At 37.3% G+C, this 22,630-nt stretch overlaps 1 protein-coding gene across 8 annotated transcripts in view; it reads left to right on the plus strand.

The window, feature by feature from the left end:
- Positions 1-216: 216 nt before the first annotated feature.
- The window catches only part of LOC139140817 (ankyrin and armadillo repeat-containing protein-like), a 38,597-nt gene continuing 16,183 nt past the window's right edge, over positions 217-22,630 (plus strand). For 2 of the 8 annotated variants that reach the window (XM_070710241.1, XM_070710242.1), the window contains exons 1-11: positions 239-419; positions 2,913-3,516; positions 6,767-7,201; positions 8,956-8,985; positions 10,613-10,889; positions 15,018-15,201; positions 15,661-15,883; positions 17,147-17,188; positions 18,664-18,865; positions 21,540-21,748; positions 22,511-22,615. In XM_070710241.1, the coding sequence (XP_070566342.1) occupies positions 2,922-3,516; positions 6,767-7,201; positions 8,956-8,985; positions 10,613-10,889; positions 15,018-15,201; positions 15,661-15,883; positions 17,147-17,188; positions 18,664-18,865; positions 21,540-21,748; positions 22,511-22,615 (2,302 nt within the window). In that variant the 5' untranslated portion in view covers positions 239-419; positions 2,913-2,921. Of the gene's footprint in view, positions 420-2,912; positions 3,517-6,766; positions 7,202-8,955; positions 8,986-10,612; positions 10,890-15,017; positions 15,202-15,660; positions 15,884-17,146; positions 17,189-18,663; positions 18,866-21,539; positions 21,749-22,510; positions 22,616-22,630 lie in introns of all 8 variants that reach the window. The other 6 variants (XM_070710245.1, XM_070710247.1, XM_070710243.1 and 3 more) reach the window with 4 other exon arrangements.

Genomic DNA, 22,630 nt, shown 5'->3' on the forward strand with positions numbered 1-22,630 from the left:
GCAACATTGCCAGATCAAACTATAATTCCAACCCAACCTTCAAAAGAAGGTTTCCGAAAATATGCTGCCACCAACGTTCTGTCGGATGTGTAGAAAATGTACTTTGTTTTTCTCATACGCTGCCGATGGTGGCGTAAGTATTGCAACCAATCCAGCCGTGGGAACTCAGCCATGTGATTGTTCATCACCCAATCAGACGTTGCTCCTAGGCGGCCCATTTTGTGTTTCACCAATGCACTACAAACTGTGTGTTGTCAAGACTCTCCTTACCCATGTAATACATTGTCGGCGACCTGTTTGTGATCACGGGTATTGCAGAGCCTCACGCAGCCGCCAGAATCATGGGAATTCAGAGAATATACAGATCTTACATTAGGAAGCGATCGTGTTCTGAGTAACTGGTCAAATATTGTACACAGGTAAGTCTTGACGCCAAGGCGATCGCTATCGGTAGATGGCATTGTGTACACCTGGCTCGGTGGCTTCCCAAGACCAACTAAATTGGCAATGAATGATTCGTGGATTCAGATACTTATCAGCCGAAAAGACGGTCGATTTCCGCATTTTTAGTCCCGCTTCTAAACCCCTTCTCGTGTTACGCGATGACCTGCCCCTTGCACCCTTTTATAATCCCCTAAACTTGATCGATACCTCTACGTTTACGTTATCGACATTGTCGATGTCGTCTGCGGTATTACTATTGTATTCAATATCGCCTGGGTATAATAGACCGTGTAACTGGTTACCGGTATGTAGATGTGTCTATTGCTTGGCTAACAGTGTGAAAACGTCTATATCAAAGCATTTGAATGATCCAAACGTACAAGTTCAAAAATGCAAGGAGGTGCTGTCATGGGGGTAGACTACTGGAAAACGAGAGAGGGGTGTCAATGCGAGTTGTACATGATTCTCTCTGTGGTATCGAAAGACTCGATTGAGTACACTCTTCGACAGGACAACTTGACGCCTCATTGAATAACAAAGACCAGTGTCCAGTCATCCGGTTAGGTAATCAGACAGGACAGGATACTGTCTGCAATATTATTTCTCATGATAATTTGGTTATGATGTTCTCTATATCATGTTATTTGAATCAGTTTTGGAGTGACTGTTTGAATCAAGCACGCTATTACATACCCTCACACATTATCCATAAAAATGAAGTGATGAAAATATGATCAGTTAAACCAAAACGAAACACCGTAATGATAATGTAAGGCTTGTAACTGAGTGGCATTTGAGAAGAGTGTCAAAACCAGCAAGTAACTGCATTCAACATTTATTCAGGTGTGTTTACCAACGGGTTGTACCTTTCTCCTGTATTGCCCTGGATACATTGGTGGAATATGGAGCGTGATGTTTTTACGCTGGGACACTTCACACCCTCCCCAAACACTGCCATGGCAAAACCTGCAGGGAAAAAAATGGTGACTGAACGGCACTTGTAAAGTACACAAGATAAAACTTGTGTGTCAACAATTTCAAATAAGAATTGAATATAAACAAAAAATACCCTGTTGTAATCTAACTACACAAAACTACTCGCATGACAGCTGCTCATCTTAAAATGGAATGGCCATTTTGAATACCGTATTCCACAGTGGCGCATCATAGTTTTCTTCTGTAGGTCATGCCATGATTGTCTTGGGGAGGTAATGAAGCATCTGAATATAACAACAGCAAGCCCATCATTCAACCAATGGATCCAGGGCTGACTCCGGCATTGACTGATTGACTCACCTTTCCACTGTTTAACATATGCATGGACATTGCTTTTCTTCAGGAGATCAACTGTTCGGTCTTTGGGGTAGTCAAAAAGTGGAATAAAAAAAGCTATAGAGCAAAAATTGTTCAAAATGTTTTCCACCTGTCTGCTTTTACAAAACTTTTACATTCTGGAAAGAACTGGGCATGCCATGAAACTCGAAAGCAATTTATCAAATCTTGGAACATGGAAAAGATTTGCATGTCAGATTCAAACTGCTTTTGTAGGTAAGATATTATACCAGTAGCCCATCCTGTAACAAACAAGGACAAATTAGAGCGGTAATGTGGTAAGATTTTTCTGTCGCTTCACAATACTGATTCATCACAGAAAAGCGAATTTGAAGGTAAATATAATGAAAGGCGAAATTTTCAGTATTCTGTTCAATAGGAAAACAGAGACAGAAAAAAAGGAATGGGGAAGGCATGCTAACAGAAGTTTTAAAAAATCACTGTTTGTTACTGCCTAGCTGTATAAAGCGTGTATGCACTTATAGTGGCCTAGGTAGTCTACGCTTTTAGAAATAATTTAGTATTTAAGAATATGAATGGCAAAGTGTTCACTGACATTCAGAAATCTGTTGGAACACCTTGCACCTGACAACTGTATGATTGTTAGAAGCTACAGAAACTTTGTAAATGTTCGTACACTCAAGTAAGAAAATACTATCCACATGTTGGGTGTCTCTTTATGTACCACTACTGGTGATAAATAGAAACCAGACTATTAGTTGCATTGTAATATATTTTTCTGATCCAAAATGTTCCATTTTTCCTATCATTACTCGTCACAACAAGCAAAGGCTACTGTCCACAGTTTGAAAAAAACCCAGATTTCTTCAGAATATTTTACATGTAATTTTGCCCATGATGAAAATCACGTACTGTACATGCAAACAATGGCTGCAACCATTACTGAGCAAGTGTATTTAATATGTAGAATCCAAGTATTTGTTTCAAGTAGATGCTGTCAAAATAAAAACAGTTCCAGTGAAAGGCCTTTTACTATCTCCATGCTTTGGTGGTTTGCGTTTTTTCTCTTAATTTCAAGTTTGTGCCCTGCTATTCACAGATTGTGTAAAACTTCCAAGAGTCATGAATTAACCTTCCCATGTCATTTTTGCATATCCATATTTTCTCTGTTTCAGGCAATAACAATGGCGGGACAGCACAAGCGAGACAGTCTCGGTGGCGGAGACGATGCAGCTTTCGCAGCGCAGGCCACGGCCAACAGAATTGCCGCGGCTTTCTTCGAGAAATACGAACGGGCCGAAGTTCAGGAAATGTTGGCATACACGTCCTACCATTGGTACCTCTCGGCCGACGAATTCAAAGTGCCAATAGACCCACCAAAGGGCTTGATAGCGTCAATGAAACCCATTTCAGAAAACCATGTGGTCTTTCTGATGCCCGTGAGAGATGATATACAGCCGTTAGATTTTCGAGAAATTCACCAAATTGTCAGAGAACTAGTAATAGGCATTTACTGCCTAAATCAAAGCCCATGCATATCATTAGATGCCAACTTTGATCAGAGTACATCTTGTCAGTTGCCCCCAGCTTACAATGACACTAGGGTTGGCCAGCTTCTTATTAATGTAGACTATATGATGAAAGCACTGTGGCATGGTGCCTACTTCCCCAAAGATAAGCGTACCAAGTTTTCGGAGCGTTGGCGTTCCAACTTGGACGTCAATGCCAATGGCAAGCCTGAAACTAAGAAGACGATACTGACAGAATTCACAGCTGCAGGTTGGTGGCGTAGTATCTCTTAGTAGTTCGTCCTTGCCGTGCCGTGCTCTGGTGTGCTCTGGCATGTAAATATTTCAACTCTTCAGTGTTTTACCCCCAATGCATGCTATATCAATAACATTGAATACTGTGGGTTCATTTTTTGCCTGTTGTTTGATTTGCAGCCGCTGTGATACACAGCGAGCATTTGAACTGTGGATCATGATGACGTAAAAGTTAACATTTCTAAATTTTTGCACCTTCTTAGTCATACATATTTTTATAAGATACAAAACCTAGCCCATCGCAACTGATTTTTAGCACTGTGTAATTTTTTTTACCAGTTTAGAAAACATTTGATTTCAATGCAGCCATGCAGCTTTCTTATATCCTTTCAAATCAATGCATACTTTTATACTGTTTCTTTCATCATATTGCCTTTAGGCTTTTCAAAGAAGGAAGTACGATCACGACGTGCAACTTGGCTAGATTAAAAAAGTTCTAATAGAATCAATGTAGCAGCAATAGATTCAATATTCCTCTTTATCAAAAAATAAATTTAAGCGGTATGGTTCAATAATGACAATCGCACTTTTACTGTATTTTTGTGAAATCTCCACGCAATCTACCGAAACTTCTATGCAATGCAGATTTCTCATATGAATCCACAGTATTGAATGTTGTTATGTGTGTTCAACATCCCCAACCAGTCCTGTCATCTATCTCCCAGTGCTGTCATCAAATAAACCATTCCATCTCATCGATAAATTCTACCTGATTTGTTCTGTGGTGTTGTGTGTTGGCCATGTTAAAATTAAGTTTTATTTTATTTAAGTCATTGTCTTTGTGCATGAAATGATCTAATTTTGTGGATAATCATAAGATAATCTGTGTCTCCGATACCAGCATGTAAGCAGTTTCTGTATCAGTGCCGGGGATGTAGACAATTTTGGTTACAGATGGCAAAAATTACAGTATAGCTGTGTGTGAGCATGTTCAGTTTGTGCAAAATGTCTTGATTTTTGACTAATAATTTTTAAAAAGGCAAATTTCAGCTGGCAGCTGGTTATTTTTTGCTGGCTATTTTCTACATCCCTGAGTACTACAGACACAGTATATTTGAATGTGTCTAGGTGTGTTTACCATTGTGTGTACTGTAAATATACTTTAATAGATTTTGATGTACTTTTCTATTTTAAAGTATGTTATTACAATTTACTTGTAGTGGTTTGCAGAATCATACAATGTTATCCTTAACAGTAGTCTGCCTCAGTATTTCATTGCATATTCAGGGACAAGATTTTTCTCATCCCAATCTTTAAAAATTCAAAATTCGTCTGTCAAATATTTTGACAATGAAGTACTAAGTTTAACAACATGGCTGGTTTTGTTTTTCCCGAGACTAGAATCTAGTCGTTTAATACCGCAATTCACTGATACACAGCTAGTGTTCATTTTGTGCCAGCCCACAGATGTACAGTCATGGATTTCTTTGAAACCAGCATTTGAAAGTGAGCACAAATACCTAGAAGCAACAGGTCGCTCTTTGGTCCCATTTCCCAGCCTGGGGTCTAATTTTACAGCATAAAACACGAGCATAGAGTCAAACTGTAGTGTATTGCAATACCTATGCTCTTTGATACATTCATGATGACCTTACAGATTGTGGAAGGGAAGCTAACAATATAATGATCAATACATTAGGTTAGCCCAGGGATTACCTTGTCAGACATTGCACTTAGTTCTATCACATTATTTATATCCGTGTCAGTGGTTGCCATGGAAATGCACCCAAACAAATCTATTGTATTCTATGCTGTATTGCATTGCGGTAATAATTCAAAAATGCTTCTCCCCGTCTGTGTCTCACTTATCTCTTTGTGTGGGTCACTGCTTGTCATTGTTGTATAACATGAATAGTATGGGTGAAAAATGCCCTACATTTGCAGCGAGTTTTGTATTCTGAAGTTGTATCATAAAAATAATTTTTCAATTGAAAAGTAACTGTACGTGTACGAGTATTAATACAAGTCTGTGGCACAGTGCCAGCAACGCTATGGCAGTTAAAGCATTTCCCGTGGATTAAACGACCAGACAGTTCATGTTAAGTGTTTCTAACCCCCATCATAATAGCATTGTGGCTGCACAATTGTTAGGTAGTTAAAAAGGGCAATGCAAATAAAACACTGCTGTCTCAATGGCATTTGCTGCGCAAAGCCAGACCTGGGAAACTTAGAGCTGTTTTCAAAGTTTGCCAAATTGATTTATTTATAGCCCATGGTACATGTAGTCATAACTCACTCTAACAACCAGCCACTTTGTACATTAAGTGTTTTGTCACACGCTGTCTACCATATACATTTTCAATAATCCTAGCTCCTAATGGAAGACAAAAGTAATGTTAAAATTTGAAAAAGCAATGGTCATTTCTCTCAAAACTTATTCCCATTGAAGACAGCATATTAGAAAGATGTACTATAATTGCAAACACAACAGCCATGAACAATTTTGTTAGCTGCCCTCAGGGTATATTCGTTAACTGTCATAGTACTGTATATTTGTCAAATTTTACTGATTGAGGAGGCATTGTATAGGAAGCAAACCACTACACGGTGAGGAGAGACTTCTTTTATTTGGTATTGTATTATTTGAATCACATAATTATTTGTGTATAGTAACTGTGTCATTCTGATGATTTTGTAATTAGTTTTGATTTGCTAAACAATAATTTGACAGAAGTAGATATTTGTGTCAAAGCCATTTAACATTGTGTGTTTTACACCTAAATTGTCTCATACATTTTGTGTTTTGATAATCTTCCTGTGTGATATTTCTTTGGTAATGATTCTTTGTAAGGCTTTAATGGTATAATTGGTAATAGTATCTCTGTACCTCAATATCTCATGTAATATTCATGTATCAAGTTGTCTCATAACATATTATTATATTGAGTGAATTAATACTTTGAAAAACGTCTTAGAGAGGTTGCTGCTTACTTTTAATCACAATGATTGTTATCTGACTATGTTCATATGCAATTTCATGGATTTGAAAATTATCTCTCAAAAATGCATAAAAAGGAATATTTTACCGTATTACATGACTGAAATGAAAGTTGGAGAATGCAAAGAAATTACTGATGTGGTATTTCATTATAGCTTTCTTAAGAATGACATAAATCCAAACTGTTCCAGGCAGAGGTAAGTTCCTAATTTCTATCTTGAAGTGTGTCCATTCCGTGAAAGAACTGACAAATACGCTGGTTTTCCAGGTATGCTTGACATCAGCAAGGATCCGGATTTTGCCGGTGTCTATGGTGACATGAAGTTCTTCCCAATGAGCGAGCACGAAGCGATGGAAGACAAGAAGTTGTTTTTCCATCACGTGGACGACATTTCAATGCAGATGATACTCAGCCAGAACTGTGTCTACCAACACCATAACCTGTTTGTCATTGACGCGGACTACAAGATCACTAATGTTGTCAGGCTGGCAGAGGACAAGATCGACAGAGACTCCTACGAGAGACTCCAAACCAGACTGCTTGTCCACCAGGAGGAGATTAAAAAATACGTGCAGGCCAAAGCAGAGACTCGGAAAAACATTCACCTCTTGAGGTTTGTTAGTTTCATGGTTCCATTCCTGATGGGAATGAAGAAACGGAACAAAGTGCCGGATGTCAATAGATTAGTGACGCCGCTAACAGGTAAGTCTGGATGAAAAACCCTGTCTGTGTCAGCACTTCACAACTCTGATTTTGAACCTGAGAATTATTGGGTGATAATGTAGTTTGTAATGCATGGGTGATAATGTAGTTTTCATACTGCTTGCCCAAAGTGTGTATATTTCATTTTCAATGTTCCCATCATTCACTTTCATATTCCGCAATTATCCCTATCTCAATCCTCATGTCACTGAATTTCTCCTGACTCCCCCCCCCCCCCATACCCTTGGATTGTACCCTACTCTGTTTAATAGATATTGGACTTGTACATTAATAGGGATGACAACACAGAGACTGTATTGCCTCTGAAGTGGGTTGTAAATTTATATTGTGGCTTAGGAAATTCCATCCACAAAATTTATGCTCTTTAATCTCGAGAGGTATATCAACTTCAGTCAGGAAATGGCGTATAAACAGAAGGTACTTATATTTCTATATTCTCAGGGAATTTACTTTGCCATAATCTTGCAATAGTATCAAGAGATAAGTTGGTAGGAGTTGTTGCCAGTTAATATCTAACAATACATTGGACACCAAAGCTGTGGATTTAAAAGACCTTGACTTTTGACCAGTTGAATTTTTCTTCCCTAGAGATTGAAATGTCTTCAGAATATGACCATTTGTAACATTTTGAATTGTAATGGTGAAAATGAATAGTTTGGCTGTATGACCAATTGTACACTTCATTGCACACTAGTTCTTGTCAACCGCAGTCTTTCACTGTTTATGTGTATTTCAATTTGTCATATCAGTGCCATAGCCCTGGGTGATGAACACTTTTGTACATTTATACAGACTGAGGCTCATTCCTGACAGGTGATGTGCACTTTTGAGAGTTCACATAGATAGATATAGAGTTGCATCACTGATAGTCCACCTCAGTATTTGTAACCCACTCATTCAATGCCATGGTTAGTTTGTCGATGACACTGTCAGTGTCAATACCGTGAAATCAGCGTTTGTCGGAATTGATAAAAAACTTAACTTTTGATCTGCTGATGGAGTCTCATTGAAGTGGGCTTTTCAACAGTGTCTGTCAGCAAAGTTGCGAAAGAATAAGTGTGCATTTCAGCTGAAGGAGTTTACACTTGATTTACCGTGTTGGCTAGCAACGCCATGGCCTTACATGAAGTGAATGATATCAATGCTTTATTACATTTTACTTCACAGTCTACAATAAGTCTATCAGCATTTCCTCTGTAAACGCTCTTCTCATATTCTGAATCCGTCATTGAGATTAATCATACGTGTTCAAATTTTCAATATTCAGTGCTGGTACTTGTATTTAATTGCATAATTTTCATTGCTCAGTTTTGATAAACATGTTGGCGTACAGTATGAAGACAGAGGATGTATTCTAAATGAAATTGTCGTCCGTAAAATATGTGAAAAAATTAGTTTAACGGAACAAAGCATTCACAAACAGTAGATGTACAAGTATTTTATCGATCAGTTTATATTTGTTGACCAATTTCGGAAATGCATAACACAGTATCAAAGAATATTGTCGATGTATTCCGTTTCTGCTGAAATGCTGAATTAAAATTGTTCAATTTAATGTTAATTTTTCCATAATGAATCATCAAGAAATGTATATAAGGATTTACCATACATGCAGATTATATCATATTAGGTATCTTCAGTTGAATCCCTTTATCCTTCACACTATACCTTACCTTCATCAACCCTATATTTCATGACATAACCATGCAATCATTTTATTACCTGCACGCCAGAGCTTGTAAACCCCAATAACAATGTAGAGCGTAAGTTGCCATAGTCAAATTGTATTCTGTGCAACCTTATACTGGAATTTTCTTCCATGATTTACTCACATCTACCCTACGTGTGCCGTGGTTTTGCAGTGTTTACATGCTAACATAGCATTTCCTTCACCTCGTGTGGTATAATTTGAACGATCTTGCCGCTGTAAAAATATGTGTTCATAGTGTATTTTCGTCACGTGGCTCCAGCATAGAGGAGTTGCTATGCAAGAAATGGCTAATGTATTTCTAACACAAGCTAACACCGGCGATAACCCATAGCTGTTGCAGTGAAACATTAATATGTGGCAAGTGTAAATGTTTTCTCGCTAGTTTTGCTTCTGTGTATGCGTGACACACTAATAAGCACGCTGCTTTTTAAGCGCTTTTCTCTGATGACATAAGTTAATTGCTGCGTAAGAAGTCTTCTTTGCACTTTGGATTATCTCATCAGCAAATAGCTTTTGCTTTCATTTGGTATTTTGAGTGCCTTTCAATCTTCTTGTACATATTTGAAAAACGAACAGTTTTACTATGCCTACATGGTTTGATTCAATAGAAATCCTGTTCTTTTGCTTCATGGTTATTAAAATTTGCATGTGATGTTGTCATGGTTTCATTCCCGTATTACGATGAAATGCTCATGCAATTAAAATTTATGGGGTGACCTTAAAAAAACTGAGATATTGTATGCTGATTTCTGTCAAAGAATAAAAAAATATTCACCAAGTTCCTGTCACTAAAAATACAAAATTTCCTCATCTACAAAATGACTCCAATTTCCAGTGCCATTTAATGAACAGTCTACTCCAGTATCTTTTGTTCTCAGTAATTCCCCGGCTACAATGCAAATGAGCCAAATAAATTGTGTTTGCAAGTTGCCATGGCAGCGAGGGGCCAAGTTGCTATTTTTATTTGTGCCGTGATGGTTTGGTATCCTGCTGTATAAAACTGACATACAATATGTACATGTAGGAAAAAAAGAAAATGTATATCCAACTATTAGCGCTTCTTCTTGCTGAATTTGCAAAAGTCTAGGATCTGGCTTCCAAGAAGCAATCAACGGCTAAAAATGTCACTTCTCTTGATACAAAACTTGTGTATGAAATATTTTTTCCCTTTATCTGTTTATTTTATCGCACCTCAAAAATGTTAGCATGTTACGGCACGCATTGATGAGAATTATGTATTCTGCTCGGAGTTTGTGCGGAAACTCTAAAAGGGCAATAGGATTAACTATTTATTGCATTACTAAGAACTACTTGTCAAACTTTGTAAGCATCAAAATCTATTTATCATTATTATTTGCCCACTAACATTCTTGCGTAGACCAGGCACTTGAAAACTGAACCAGAACATAACAACAGTACATCAACATGTACAGGTGGGCATTTTGTAGAAAACATGAAAACATATTGGTACATCAATACCACGTTTTGCAGAGAGGTCACGGCCCACCAAAACAAACTGCACAAACATGATTATCTGTTCGTCAATTCTGAATGAAAGCTGTGCCACACCAAGAGGCAACTTTTCTCATTATCTTCTACACGATCTCAAGCTATTTTCTTTCAAAAAAATTTAAACAAAATTTATCGCGGAAAGCGGTAACTGTATTATTTTCTTTCAGCGGATGAGTGTCGGACTGAGCGAGAACTTCCACCTCTGATGTTGGGCAAGGATTTCAAATGTAAGAACTTTGATTTTCTCAACAAATACTTTCATTTACACGGAGGGATTCAGATAGACTGTGAACCGTACCCTGTCAGTGACCCTTCACAAGAAGTCATAGATGCCTTTGAGGAACTTCAACTTCAAGCGTCCACTCACCTGGCCAAGATAACAGACCCAGAGGCACCCTACCAAGACAGCTTTCCAATCCCGATCCGGGAATTCAATGGCAAAAAGTGAGTCAATTCTTTGCTGTGTAACTTATCTCTTTGAAAATTCAGAATAAACCGTTTACAGACTCACCATATTCAGATTGAATCACCATAATCAGTGTTCAATATTTCAACAATATCAATGCCAGGCTTTGTAGTTTAATATTTTAATTGAGTACATTGTGATGTCACAACTACCATATCCTGGTATGCAAATGAGACGAAGTATTGTTGATGATTGGCAAAATATTGCTGAACAAAAAACATAAACATTACCGACTTTGACAAGTGTATATGTTCTCACAAGTCGATACAATGTCAGGCAAATCAACAACTGAAGCTATTTAAATGACTGCTAAGAGAATTTGTTTACAATCATACAGTCTGATGTTTACACCAAGGAACTTGGCAATGACATGGTTTAAAGTGACATACTTTGAGAAGTCAAAGAACACTGCAGTTGCAGTCAGCTAGGATCTGTCCCCAGGATTGTAATGAGTACATGGTTGAAAATAGACCATGTTTGCCTGTACAGGAACATGTGTCGTGAAAGGAATCAGCTCCCATAAGATTTGAAGTTTTCTGGTGGCCAACCAAAGATACAGTGTGTCGTGCAGATGCAAACACTGACTTTTAGAATTTTTAGTAGCATTCATATCATTGTTGAAACTTCTCCAGGACGTCTGGGTTGGTCCTCTGGGAGACATCCCTCAACATTGCTACGTGCCATTCTCGATCAATGACATTTTTTCAGATCTGTGTTTACGTAAATTCTCCCACCAAATTTCGATCACTTGCGTGAAAACCACTCCTGCCTTTCAACAGTCTTGACCAAAAGCCAAGTTCAATGAAGGACAAAGCAAGTTGCACTCAGTAGTACTGTCTTAATTCCAGTATATATTTGAAAGCTGTCTGAGCATTTTCAGACCTTTAGGAAGTTATTCAGCAGAAAGCATTCAGGAAGTTATTCAGCAGAAAGCATTCCTTAGCAGTGGCATTGTAAAGAAATATGCAAGATTATTTTCCTTTCAATGTTTTATGTTGCTCCCCTCCCCAAAAAATCATTTCTAACTCCTGCCCCCTTCATCTTACCAGTGTTACTCCCCAAGTAGCCCCACTTGGATCATTCCTCACTGTGTAAGCCCATTGGATCAAACCATTAACTTTTAGAAAAGAGGGGTGAATGCACTACTTCTCACAGTGCAGTGAGAAATTTACTACTGTATGTTTTAATAAAACTGTGAAGTGCAAAATAATTATTATTCAAGTATTATTTCAGGTATGATGTTATTAACTCTTTGTGAATTTTGCTTTCCTAGTTTGTTGGGATTCACTTTTATGTATCACGCATCATAAAAAACACACAAATGTGGCTTTATGTTGGTATAACAGTAACTACGTAAATCAAATCACCCACGACCTTTACGACCTGTCAGCACGCATTGTCCGCTGACTGCACCAAGTGGAACCAATAAACAAGCTAGCTGCTTAGAAATTGACAGAAGCTTATGATCCGGTTACATGTACGATACTCAGCGCAGGTAGCTTGGGAGATTATAACATTAGGCAAAAAAAGAATATGCACAAAGGCGGAGTGGTAAAGACATATTGATTCCTTGAAGTGTGCTTTGATCACGGAAATTGTGAATATTGATATTCCGTCAGTGGGTATGTCTCCGACTGCAGTGGAGTGGAAACCGACCATTGTTATAGATTACAACCATTGTGATGTGAAATACAATGGCCAAGATAACCGCGGCCCAGTTATATAATTGATCTGTTGATTCTAGATAGACCTACTGAGATCTTCTCTAGCTTTCTTGTCAAAATATTGGCACTTAGTTAAATAGATTGTGGCAGTAAGAAGCTGACTCTTCCTACACACTGTAGTAGTGTTGTTTTGACCTTTGAACCCCTCCCCTGGATACCGGTATTGTGATCGAACCATCTGCCTATAGAAAACTATCAGAATTTTCTACGATCTCATAGTTTCTAGGGGTGATAGGTGCTACCTTCTGTTGAATGTTTATAATGCGACATTTGTTATTAATTTGCTGCTATTCTCTTAATGCAAATAATGACATTGAAATTGGAAAATAAGTAACTGACCTTCTCACAATTAACATTCACTTGTCTCAATTATCACTTAGTTGTCGTAATTAACATTGACGTGTCTTAATTAGCATTGACTTGTCGTAATTAGCAATGACTGTTAGTTTTCCATTTGACTGTAGATGCTTGTTGCCTGTGGCAAAACACTGGATCAACTTTGGTGGTTTTGATAAACCATGCACATAGTTTCCTGATACTTTTCTTTTCCACTGATATCAAACCATGACTCCCTTCCATATGAATATTTTTTTGTAGAATGTAATTTTCAATATCACAAAATGCATTTGTTTTACTGACTCATTGTTTTCTAACAAAACTCTACCCATCGGGTCACATCGATTGTTAAACTATTGATCTTTTTTTCTGAAGGAGGATCTTTTGACAAATCTGAATAAGCACGCAAAGTATTTGTAAATCCATATCGGTGACAGTGTCGGAGCAGTATTCTGATATGTTCCATTGTATTCTTCATGTTTCTATCTGATAAACTGGAACAAATCCAGAAGTAAAACATTGAGTTTCACACTTCAATACAACGCCTTTTTTTTTCCATGATGAGGTGAACTCTTTCATGTCCATTTGAATCTGTGGTTATCTCACTCAACAACAAGATTGCACCAAAATATTTTTTCAGAGAGTTGAATCTAAACGACAGAGCAAAAGGACGTGTATAAAGTCTAATGTGACTCAGATGTGTTGAAAGAGAATTTGTAAAGAAATTGCCAGTTGTATGTTGCTTTGGCGTTTTTCCTTATCAAGGAAAAAACCTTTTTAAATGGACCCATTGGATCCATGAGAACAAAAGTGTATCATAGAACAGCGGACCACCAAATCTTTTGCTCACACCAGTGAATACCAGTTCACTTGTGCTATAAAGAATGCGTTAGCAGTAGAAAACTAGAATGAAGAACCAGCAAACTAGACTGCAGGATCAGCAAGCTAGATTGCATAAATAGCAAACTACCGTAGATTACAGGACCAGCAAACCAGATGGCACGACTTGCAAACTAGACTTCAGAACTAGCAAAGCAGGCAGTGGGACCAGAAACTAACCTGCAGGATTAGTAAAGTAGACTGCACGACTAGCAAACCAAACTGCAGGACCAGTAAACTCGACTCCAGGACAAAAAACTAGACTGCAGGACTAGAAAACAGGAATGCAGAACCAGTAAACTAACCTGTAGAACTAGCAAACCTTACTGCCGGACCATTGGATTCACACTCGTAATAGAGAACAAACACTGGAAGGATTTACACACTTCTAATAATTAAAGTACCAGTTTTGTTAGATATATTACTGCAGTGTCTATTTATTTTTCCAATGTGGTTTTGTTATTAGCTCACATTTGGTGTACCAATGTGAGGTTATCGTATAAGCTGAATCAGTCATTTGCATCTGATTTGCATGTCTGTATGTCTGTATATTTTTGGGTATGTGCGGATGTATGTCCGTCACACACAAGGCTCCCATACCGCCAAAGCTACCATCTCAGTATTTGGTGTACAGGTAGATGCAGAGTTTGAGATGTGAATTTGTTCAAATGAACACATCAGTGTCAAAAATGTGCAAATGAGGTAAGAAAAAGTGAAATCCTGCAAATGTGCAGGAGGCATGGCAGTGAGAAACAGGCAAACTCCACTGATCTTGACTCATTTCCTGTCATTGTTTATGAACTGTTACATATTAACAGACCAGCTGCAACCATAGACAGTAGATGGGGGAAGACCGTTTATACTAAGGGGCTTGTTTCTGCTATGCATGTTGCTAAAGTTGACCTCCAGTACCTAAAGTTAGACCTTAATTACTTTTGTCATTCTTGTTTTTCTGGTTTAAATATTTCTTGTTGTTTTTCTGGTTGTACTGTGCAGAAATCATTGCCATAACATCAATGTAGAATTTTCCTCCACTGAACAGATAGAAACAACATTTATTGTTGATCATTGGTAACCCATACTGGTATATACCAATTCTGATCAAATTTGAGCGACACCGTATAATTGCGGTATTTTTCACAATATTTTCACATCTTATCCTCACAGGTACTATGTGATAGCAATGGACTTTGAGACTTACTACCCACAGTCTCCACAGAAACCACTCTGGGTACACGCTTTCTATGACAAAATCAAAGAACTCAAACCAAAACGGCTACCCCTGACCGATGTACACATGCACGAACAATTCAAGAAAAGATACGGTGTCAAACGAGCCATCAAGAACAAGGTAAGAGCTGTAGCACCATACCCAGGGATGTGCTCCAATGGCATCGTGGCAGAAATTTGTTGAAGTCTTATGTGTTAGATAAATGAAAGTAACCATGCTTTGTTTCTCTGAATATAGATCTATACACACTCAACTTTGATATTGTAGTAAAAACAGATGGTGGAAGGAGTACAATTTCTTTAAACCACAGTGAGAGGGTAGAGTTACTAACTCCTTCACCCCTCTAAACTCAGACATCAAATCTTGCACAGCCATATTGTTTTTCTATAGCCATGTTGGATGTCTTTGTATGGAAAGTAAAATTGGTGACAGAATTAATGAAATAGCAAAATTACAACAAAGGTGGTGAAATGTTAATATCGTTGAACTTACGTGTAATTGGTCACAGTCCAGCAAAGAGTATTCATTGTACTGCAGGGTTGCCCCAGACAAACCCTAACTTTTCTCTGTTGATTACAGAATATCCAAGTTGGATTGAAATCCTGCGCCCACAGAGGGTTGGTATCCATGCTTGCAACTTTGGTCCGGAAGACACCTGGATCTCGAATCAGCAAACAAGATGACAACGGATTTTCCCTGATGCATCATGCAGCACTTCAAAACAAGCCACAAATCATCTCACTCTTGATTATTCAGGGACAGGATATGAATGTCAGAAGAAACAACAACATCTTATCAACAGGTAAAAAAGATTAACTGTGATGTATACATGAACGGGTATCTTCTTCTTCTCACGGATGTTGAGTTATTTTCTTTGTGTTTTTGCACATGGACGTGGGATTGTGTTTTCTGTGTGGGTATATCATAAGATGGTTGTGAAAAATAAAATTGTTGGTGGACCGGTGAGTAAAGTCCAGTTGTAAGGTAACCAACACTTTGATCTTAGGGATTTTGTCCGCTGAAGTGTCTGAATGTAAGGATTGTAGTGTAAGTTGAGTTTGTGGATGATGTGATTAATGGGGCAAAGAGGAGAGATCAACTTGTTGGAGGAATGAATGAGTTGTCACTAGCAACAGACATTCATTGTATAGCTGGCTCTACGTTTCTGGCATTTTGATCCCAAAATACCTGAAAACAAGATTGTGCAGTTATTCAAGATGAGTTCAGTGCTGCTGGTGAGTCACTGGACGACGAATCGCAAAATAAAACAATGGTTTCGGGAATTTGAGACTTTCAATGTAGATACGATGTACAAATGTTTGTTGATCCATGTTTTGAAAATATTCAGTGCAACCATAACTAATAAAATCAACTTGTTTCCCATCTCTACTTAAATTAAAACTACATTTCTGAGTGGAATAATTTTAATCACTAAATACAGACTACAGTAAGGATTTTCTGTAGGTTCATCTTTTAGCATTACAACGACAGTCTAAATTTTGTCGATAGTGCAACTTGTTTTTAGGTCTAGGAATCTATTTCAGGTGGCTGGTTTCTCTTTGATGCGATGTAATACTTTTATATCAGAAACAGATTTGAAAGCAGTTGTATTGTAATGTATACAGAGTACATCTGAAGTTTGTATCTTTTGATAAGATGGTGGAAATCCATTTTCGGGGAAAATACAAATAATATTTGAATCATATTGTGTTCTCAGTCTGAAGGTTAACCCTAATTTGCAACAATTGTAATTGTAAAAACAGTACACACATATTTTATTCCTACATCTTGCTATCAATTTTATATTAGAATCAAAATTTTTAAAAAATGTCTATAAATCTGTCAACTGTTTTTAATTATATAATGCTTGCTTATTTCTATACTTATTTTTTGTCCTCGGGATGTTGTGATTATAAGTTTTATCAATCGTTTCTTATAACTGATAAAGCTATTTTGCTGGAGAATGATACTGTCTTTTTTTCATACTTTTTATCTTGTACGTTTTTACTTGAATAACTGTTTTATTATCTCTAATTTGTTGTCAACTATGCATGCATTTTCAAAGCTTACTCATTAGGTAAGGAAACACCAGTGTGTCCACCCAAGGGTATGTTGCTGTGAATTTCCCCCATGCACTTTTACATTGCATGAATTTTTGTTCCACTTTTTGGTGCACCGAGATATGGCAGAAGGGAAAACAAAATATGCATGCAAATTCACTATCGCATGTTCTGTAGCAACACAAATTCCTGGGATTTGACGCATGCATATACACTCACGCGCACACAACACAAACTGCCGTGCAGTAGGGTGCTAGGTTCATGTACCAATAATATGTGTTTGTCATCACGTTTTCTGTAACTAAGAGCATGTTTTTTTATTTTAACTTATGTAGTGCATTGTTCATGTTTGTTCGATACCTGCATGTATTATGTGGTCATTTTCTGAGCTAGGTCAAGTTGATAAGCTGAAAGAGACATAACACACAACAACTGATTATTCATTTGTCTCGTCAGGTGTTCACCCATTGGCCCATCTCACAGCACATTTCCAGTTCTACAAGTTTTTCACCAATATACAGTAATCAAAGTATCCATGTCAGGACAATTTTCTCGTAAACTATAAGAAATTACTAGAAGTGTGTTAGTAATGAAACAATTGTCATAAACACATTTAAATGTGATCATTAATCAACATTTTCTTCAGAAAGACTCCAGCCCACTCCTGGACATCTATTTATAGGGTCATGGACAAATGGCATGCCAGCCGTGGTCCCTCCTTAGGTGCCGTTAGCCATTAGCTAACTCAGAAAATGACCACTTGTACGTCTGTTTGTTGTTTACGCTGTCATGATTGTACTGAAGGCATAGAGCACAGTCACACACACAAAGAAATGTAAAATCACAGACACTCTAGAATCAAATTTCTTGATTGTCTGTGGTCAAATAAGTGTTCTTGTTTACTCATGGCACATGTACACAGACACTGACACCTAGTGCAGTGGTTTTCTGCAATCCACTCATAAATAATGGGAATTTATTTTGCTGAAGTGCAAGAAGTACACTTCGCTGTACGCCAAACCACACCACACTTCTCAGTCAAATCAATAGTCAAAAACAGAATGATTGCTCACTGGTTAACCAGCACATAATCTCAATGACACTGTAGATAGTTTTTGATGTCATGCATGTAAGAATATACGTATAATACACAAACTTCAAAGTATTAATTTTAAAACATGTTGAATTTAAAGGGAAATTGTTTCATGGACGATTACATTTTCTGGAAAGTTTCAGAGCTTAAATATCATCTCAAGTGAACATTGTATTTCAGTTGTCAGCGTGTCACAAAAAATATGACAACTTGTTGTATATCAACCTGTAATTTCCCAGAATAAGTGGATGTATTTGTTCTTTAAACTAATTATTCATTAACATAGTTGAGAAGTATGTTGTCTATGAGCTCTGATTTCTGTTACCCTACTAATCACGTTTTAATCTTAATTTAAATTATTATGCAGCATTAATTCACGGGTACCCCATCTTTGTACTGACAAATGGCTTATGTATTTTGTATCGACAGGACCGACCCCACTTCATCTGGCTGCAAGGTGTGGTTCTTTGGACTCGGCTGCGTGTCTGATCGGGAACAAGGCTGACATGTATCTAACTGACCAAGACGGTTGGGCAGCTATACATCATGCGGCCTTTTTCGATCACGAACCGATTGTCCGTCACTTCTGTCGCAAGTGGATCGACCAGATTGAGTTGGAGACCATGAATCAGTATGTAATACAAGGCAGTGCTGTGCACGGTGGTCTGCTGTGTTAAGCCGTGCATGTGCTGTGCAGTGCAGTGCTATGTTGTGCTGTGTTCAACTCTATTCTGCTGTGCAGTGATATGCTTTGTTGTGCTGTGCCTTGCTTTGCAATAATGTTGTGTCTGTGATTTTGGGAGTGGCATTTGACTGTGGTCATTAAACAGACTCTAGCATCGTTGCCTATGCAGCTATGAGATAGCTTGCATAGTGTTTACAGCTACAACCCAGTTGCTAGTAATGTTCTAATGCATGTATACATTAAGCACACTTGAAATGAATGATCAAGTGTTTGATCTTCAGTTTAATGGATGTTCTTTAGCCTCCTACTCAAATTTTACTTGCTGCATGAACAACCATGTACAGGGTGGAATTTAGGACACAATGTACACAATATCACAACTTTCATATATACGAACATACCAATTAGTTGAATGTGAATTAATGTGATGTAGTAGTCAGACTATCAAAGATATTAGGAAAGAGAACTAAATTGTCCACCACAGCCTTTTGAATTTGTCGTCAGAAATGAAATAGACTAGCATTGGTTTATGTTGCTGCTGAAGAGTTAGATAGAACAGTTGAAAAACATCATTACAGTTCTGAAATTTGATGACATCATTAACAATTCAAAACTAACTCTTAGCAACCAGGGAATTTTTTTCCATGTGGAAGTAATGCATTCATCATGCAAGGATCATTCTATGCTTGTCTGAAGAGCATTTTAATTGTTGAGTAGAATTTCAATTATCGAGTAGAATATCAATTATCAAGTAGAATATCAATTATCGAGAAGAATATCAATTATCGAGTAGAATATCAATTATCGAGTAGAATTTCAATTATCAAGTAGAATGTTAATTATTGAGGAGAATTTCAATTATCAAGTAGAATTTCAATTATCAAGAAGAATTTCAATTATCAAGTAGAATATCAATTATCGAGTAGAATATCAATTATCAAGTAGAATGTCAATTATCAAGTAGAATGTCAATTACCGGTATCAAGTAGAATTTCAATTATCAAGTAGAATATCAATTATCTAGTAGAATATCAATTATCGAGTAGAATGTCAATTATCGAGTAGAATGTCAATTACCAGTATCAAGTAGAATTTCAATTATCAAGTAGAATATCAATTATCAAGGAGTAAGTCATTATAAATTAGAGTTTCCTCATAATTTAGTGTTGAACATCATCTTCAGCATAATGACAACATAATGTATATTGTAGTTAAGGTTTCTGATTTCATCGTGAGATACACATTTAAAAGTGCTGCACTAGTAGTCGCCGTAAATGATGGAGAAGAGTATCGAGATTTACACCAACACTGCATACATGTACAGTCACCGATACAAAACACACAGAACATATAATGTGAAGTGTTCCACTGATTTAAGGCTTTGACATCACTGTTGTAGAGTTTCATTGAGCAAAATGATTGCAATGCTCTAATTGCAAGTGTTTTGCCAATAATTGAGCTAAAATCTATTCATATTGCACGGCAAAAATTGTCGATTAACAGCTAAAGTAACAACATTTCATAACTAAAGTAATGATGGTATTAGTAATAAGCATGTATGTGGAATTGGGAAATAACTATTTAAAAGCAATTAAATTCCAGAAGGCTTGTGCCATCTGCTAACCTGTTTTCCATCATAATTTGTTCATAACCTGTAATAATGCTCTTGCTGTTGTCATTAGAGTAGATGCATGAATTATTAACAATAATTTACTCCACAAACATCAACCCATGCATATTATTCACCTTTCACCAATTGATCCAGATTCACACCTGCCACAATAACAAGCACACATAACATTTGGATATCATCGATATTCACTCACATCACTCCAAACAAATCAAATATATTTGAAAGTCTTTCACACCAGGTGTTAGATACGTAAGGCTCAACCAAACTAGACTTAAGGTCAAATAAATTCCCCCATATGCTATAGCGAATATTCAAGCATTAATCAGATGTACAGTAAAATGAAAAGGCTTTTATTTTGTTGTCTCACACCAGATATATTGCTCAGAAACATTTTGATGAACCATTTCATTAAAGATTATTTCATGTCACTCAAAATATTTCACCCATTAAAGCAAACGTAAATGAAAAATTAAAGATTATTCAGCCAGGTTGTTCATCACATGCCATGATTTTGAACGTTTATCCCCAAACTGTGGTCATTCACAAAAGTAGCTACCCATTCCTGCACAGTGTACTGACCATCCTATCACATCCCTGCACTCTGACACTGCACCATTGACCGTGTATACTTACACTCACTCACAGATTTGACAAAGCTTTAACACGGAGTGGTCACTACTCTCTGATTTCACGAGTGGAGTGAGTTGGTGTGCTTCCAAGCAAGCCTGCACACACAAGTTCCAATCATGAAAACTTTCTCAAAAACGACGAGTGCATTTAACTCACCGTTCGCTGTGTGTGTGTTTTTTATCTTTCAAAGAGAACTTGTGTTGTAGACTACTAGAAAGTGTTCTGACTAACCGTACACTTTACTCTTGCCATCAGAGCTCACAGATTGTACATTTCTACACAGTTGAAACATCCATAAATGACGTTTGTATTAAACCGGTGTGTTTGACTTTTGTCCACTTCCCCAAAATAACACAGAGTGCGCCAGACTCCTCTGTTACTGGCAGCCAGCAGTGGCGCCCTCGATAGCGTCAAGACGTTGATTGATCTTGGAGCAAATATCAAGAAGCGAGATCTGGAAGGCAATAACATGATCCATCTTGCAGCCATGAGATTCCACACCAATGTACTGGAATATTACATTGAATGGAATCATAAAGATGTACCAGTCTGGAATACATTAGTGGGTGAGTCAGCTATCATCACAAGTGTTACTGTTCTACTTGTAAGCCTACTCTCTCACACTTTGCGATGCAAATTCATTGACTGGAAAATCGTGTTAACCCCATGACTACCATCACCAATGTTACATGTATACCGTATGCCAATGAAAATGTGGGCACATATATGATCTTGCAGGAATATTCCAGCATTGTAGGTGTATAGAATGTACTTCAAGTAAATACTGAAAATGAACTTCTTATCCATAGTTTGCATCTTGGTGTTGTGATTGATGTTTTTATGTTTCAGACTGTAGTATGAATAGTGTAAGTTTTTTAATCACACAAATATATATACAGGGATGTGATTTTGTATGTGTTAATGAAATGTAAATTCATGTAATGAATTTCCATACAGCTTTGTATGCATCTTCTAGGTAAAACTGAGGTTTATTTTAAGATTGAGATTCTCTTCCTTCAAGTTTACTATCATTGGAACTCACCTCTCCTGATATTTTACAACTAGATATACATCTTCTGTTCAATATTTATCATTGTACGTATTCAAATGACTCTTTTGTACTACACCTTGGTACCTGTGTTTTGCCATGTACTGGTTTCAATGTCAAAGAAGGCTTGAACTCTATCATATCTCATAAATCTGTCTAAAGATTCAATAATCAAACAGTTTCTAGTTCCACAGCTGATAGCTGTTGTGGTAGAACGTGACCGATGTTCAATCAAGTTTTGTCTTTATCTGATCGGAGTTCATTTCATTGTACTTGACAGAGATGATGACCTCAAATGACCTCCAGAAGATTGACAGCGCTGTCAGATCTCTTGAAATTTTGTCAACATCCAAGATGGAACACTGGAAATCAATACTAGATGCAGGTTAGTGTGTGCACT

The sequence above is a fragment of the Ptychodera flava genome, chromosome 9 (genome assembly GCF_041260155.1).
Source record: "Ptychodera flava strain L36383 chromosome 9, AS_Pfla_20210202, whole genome shotgun sequence".
NCBI classification, from domain to species: Eukaryota; Metazoa; Hemichordata; class Enteropneusta; family Ptychoderidae; genus Ptychodera; species Ptychodera flava.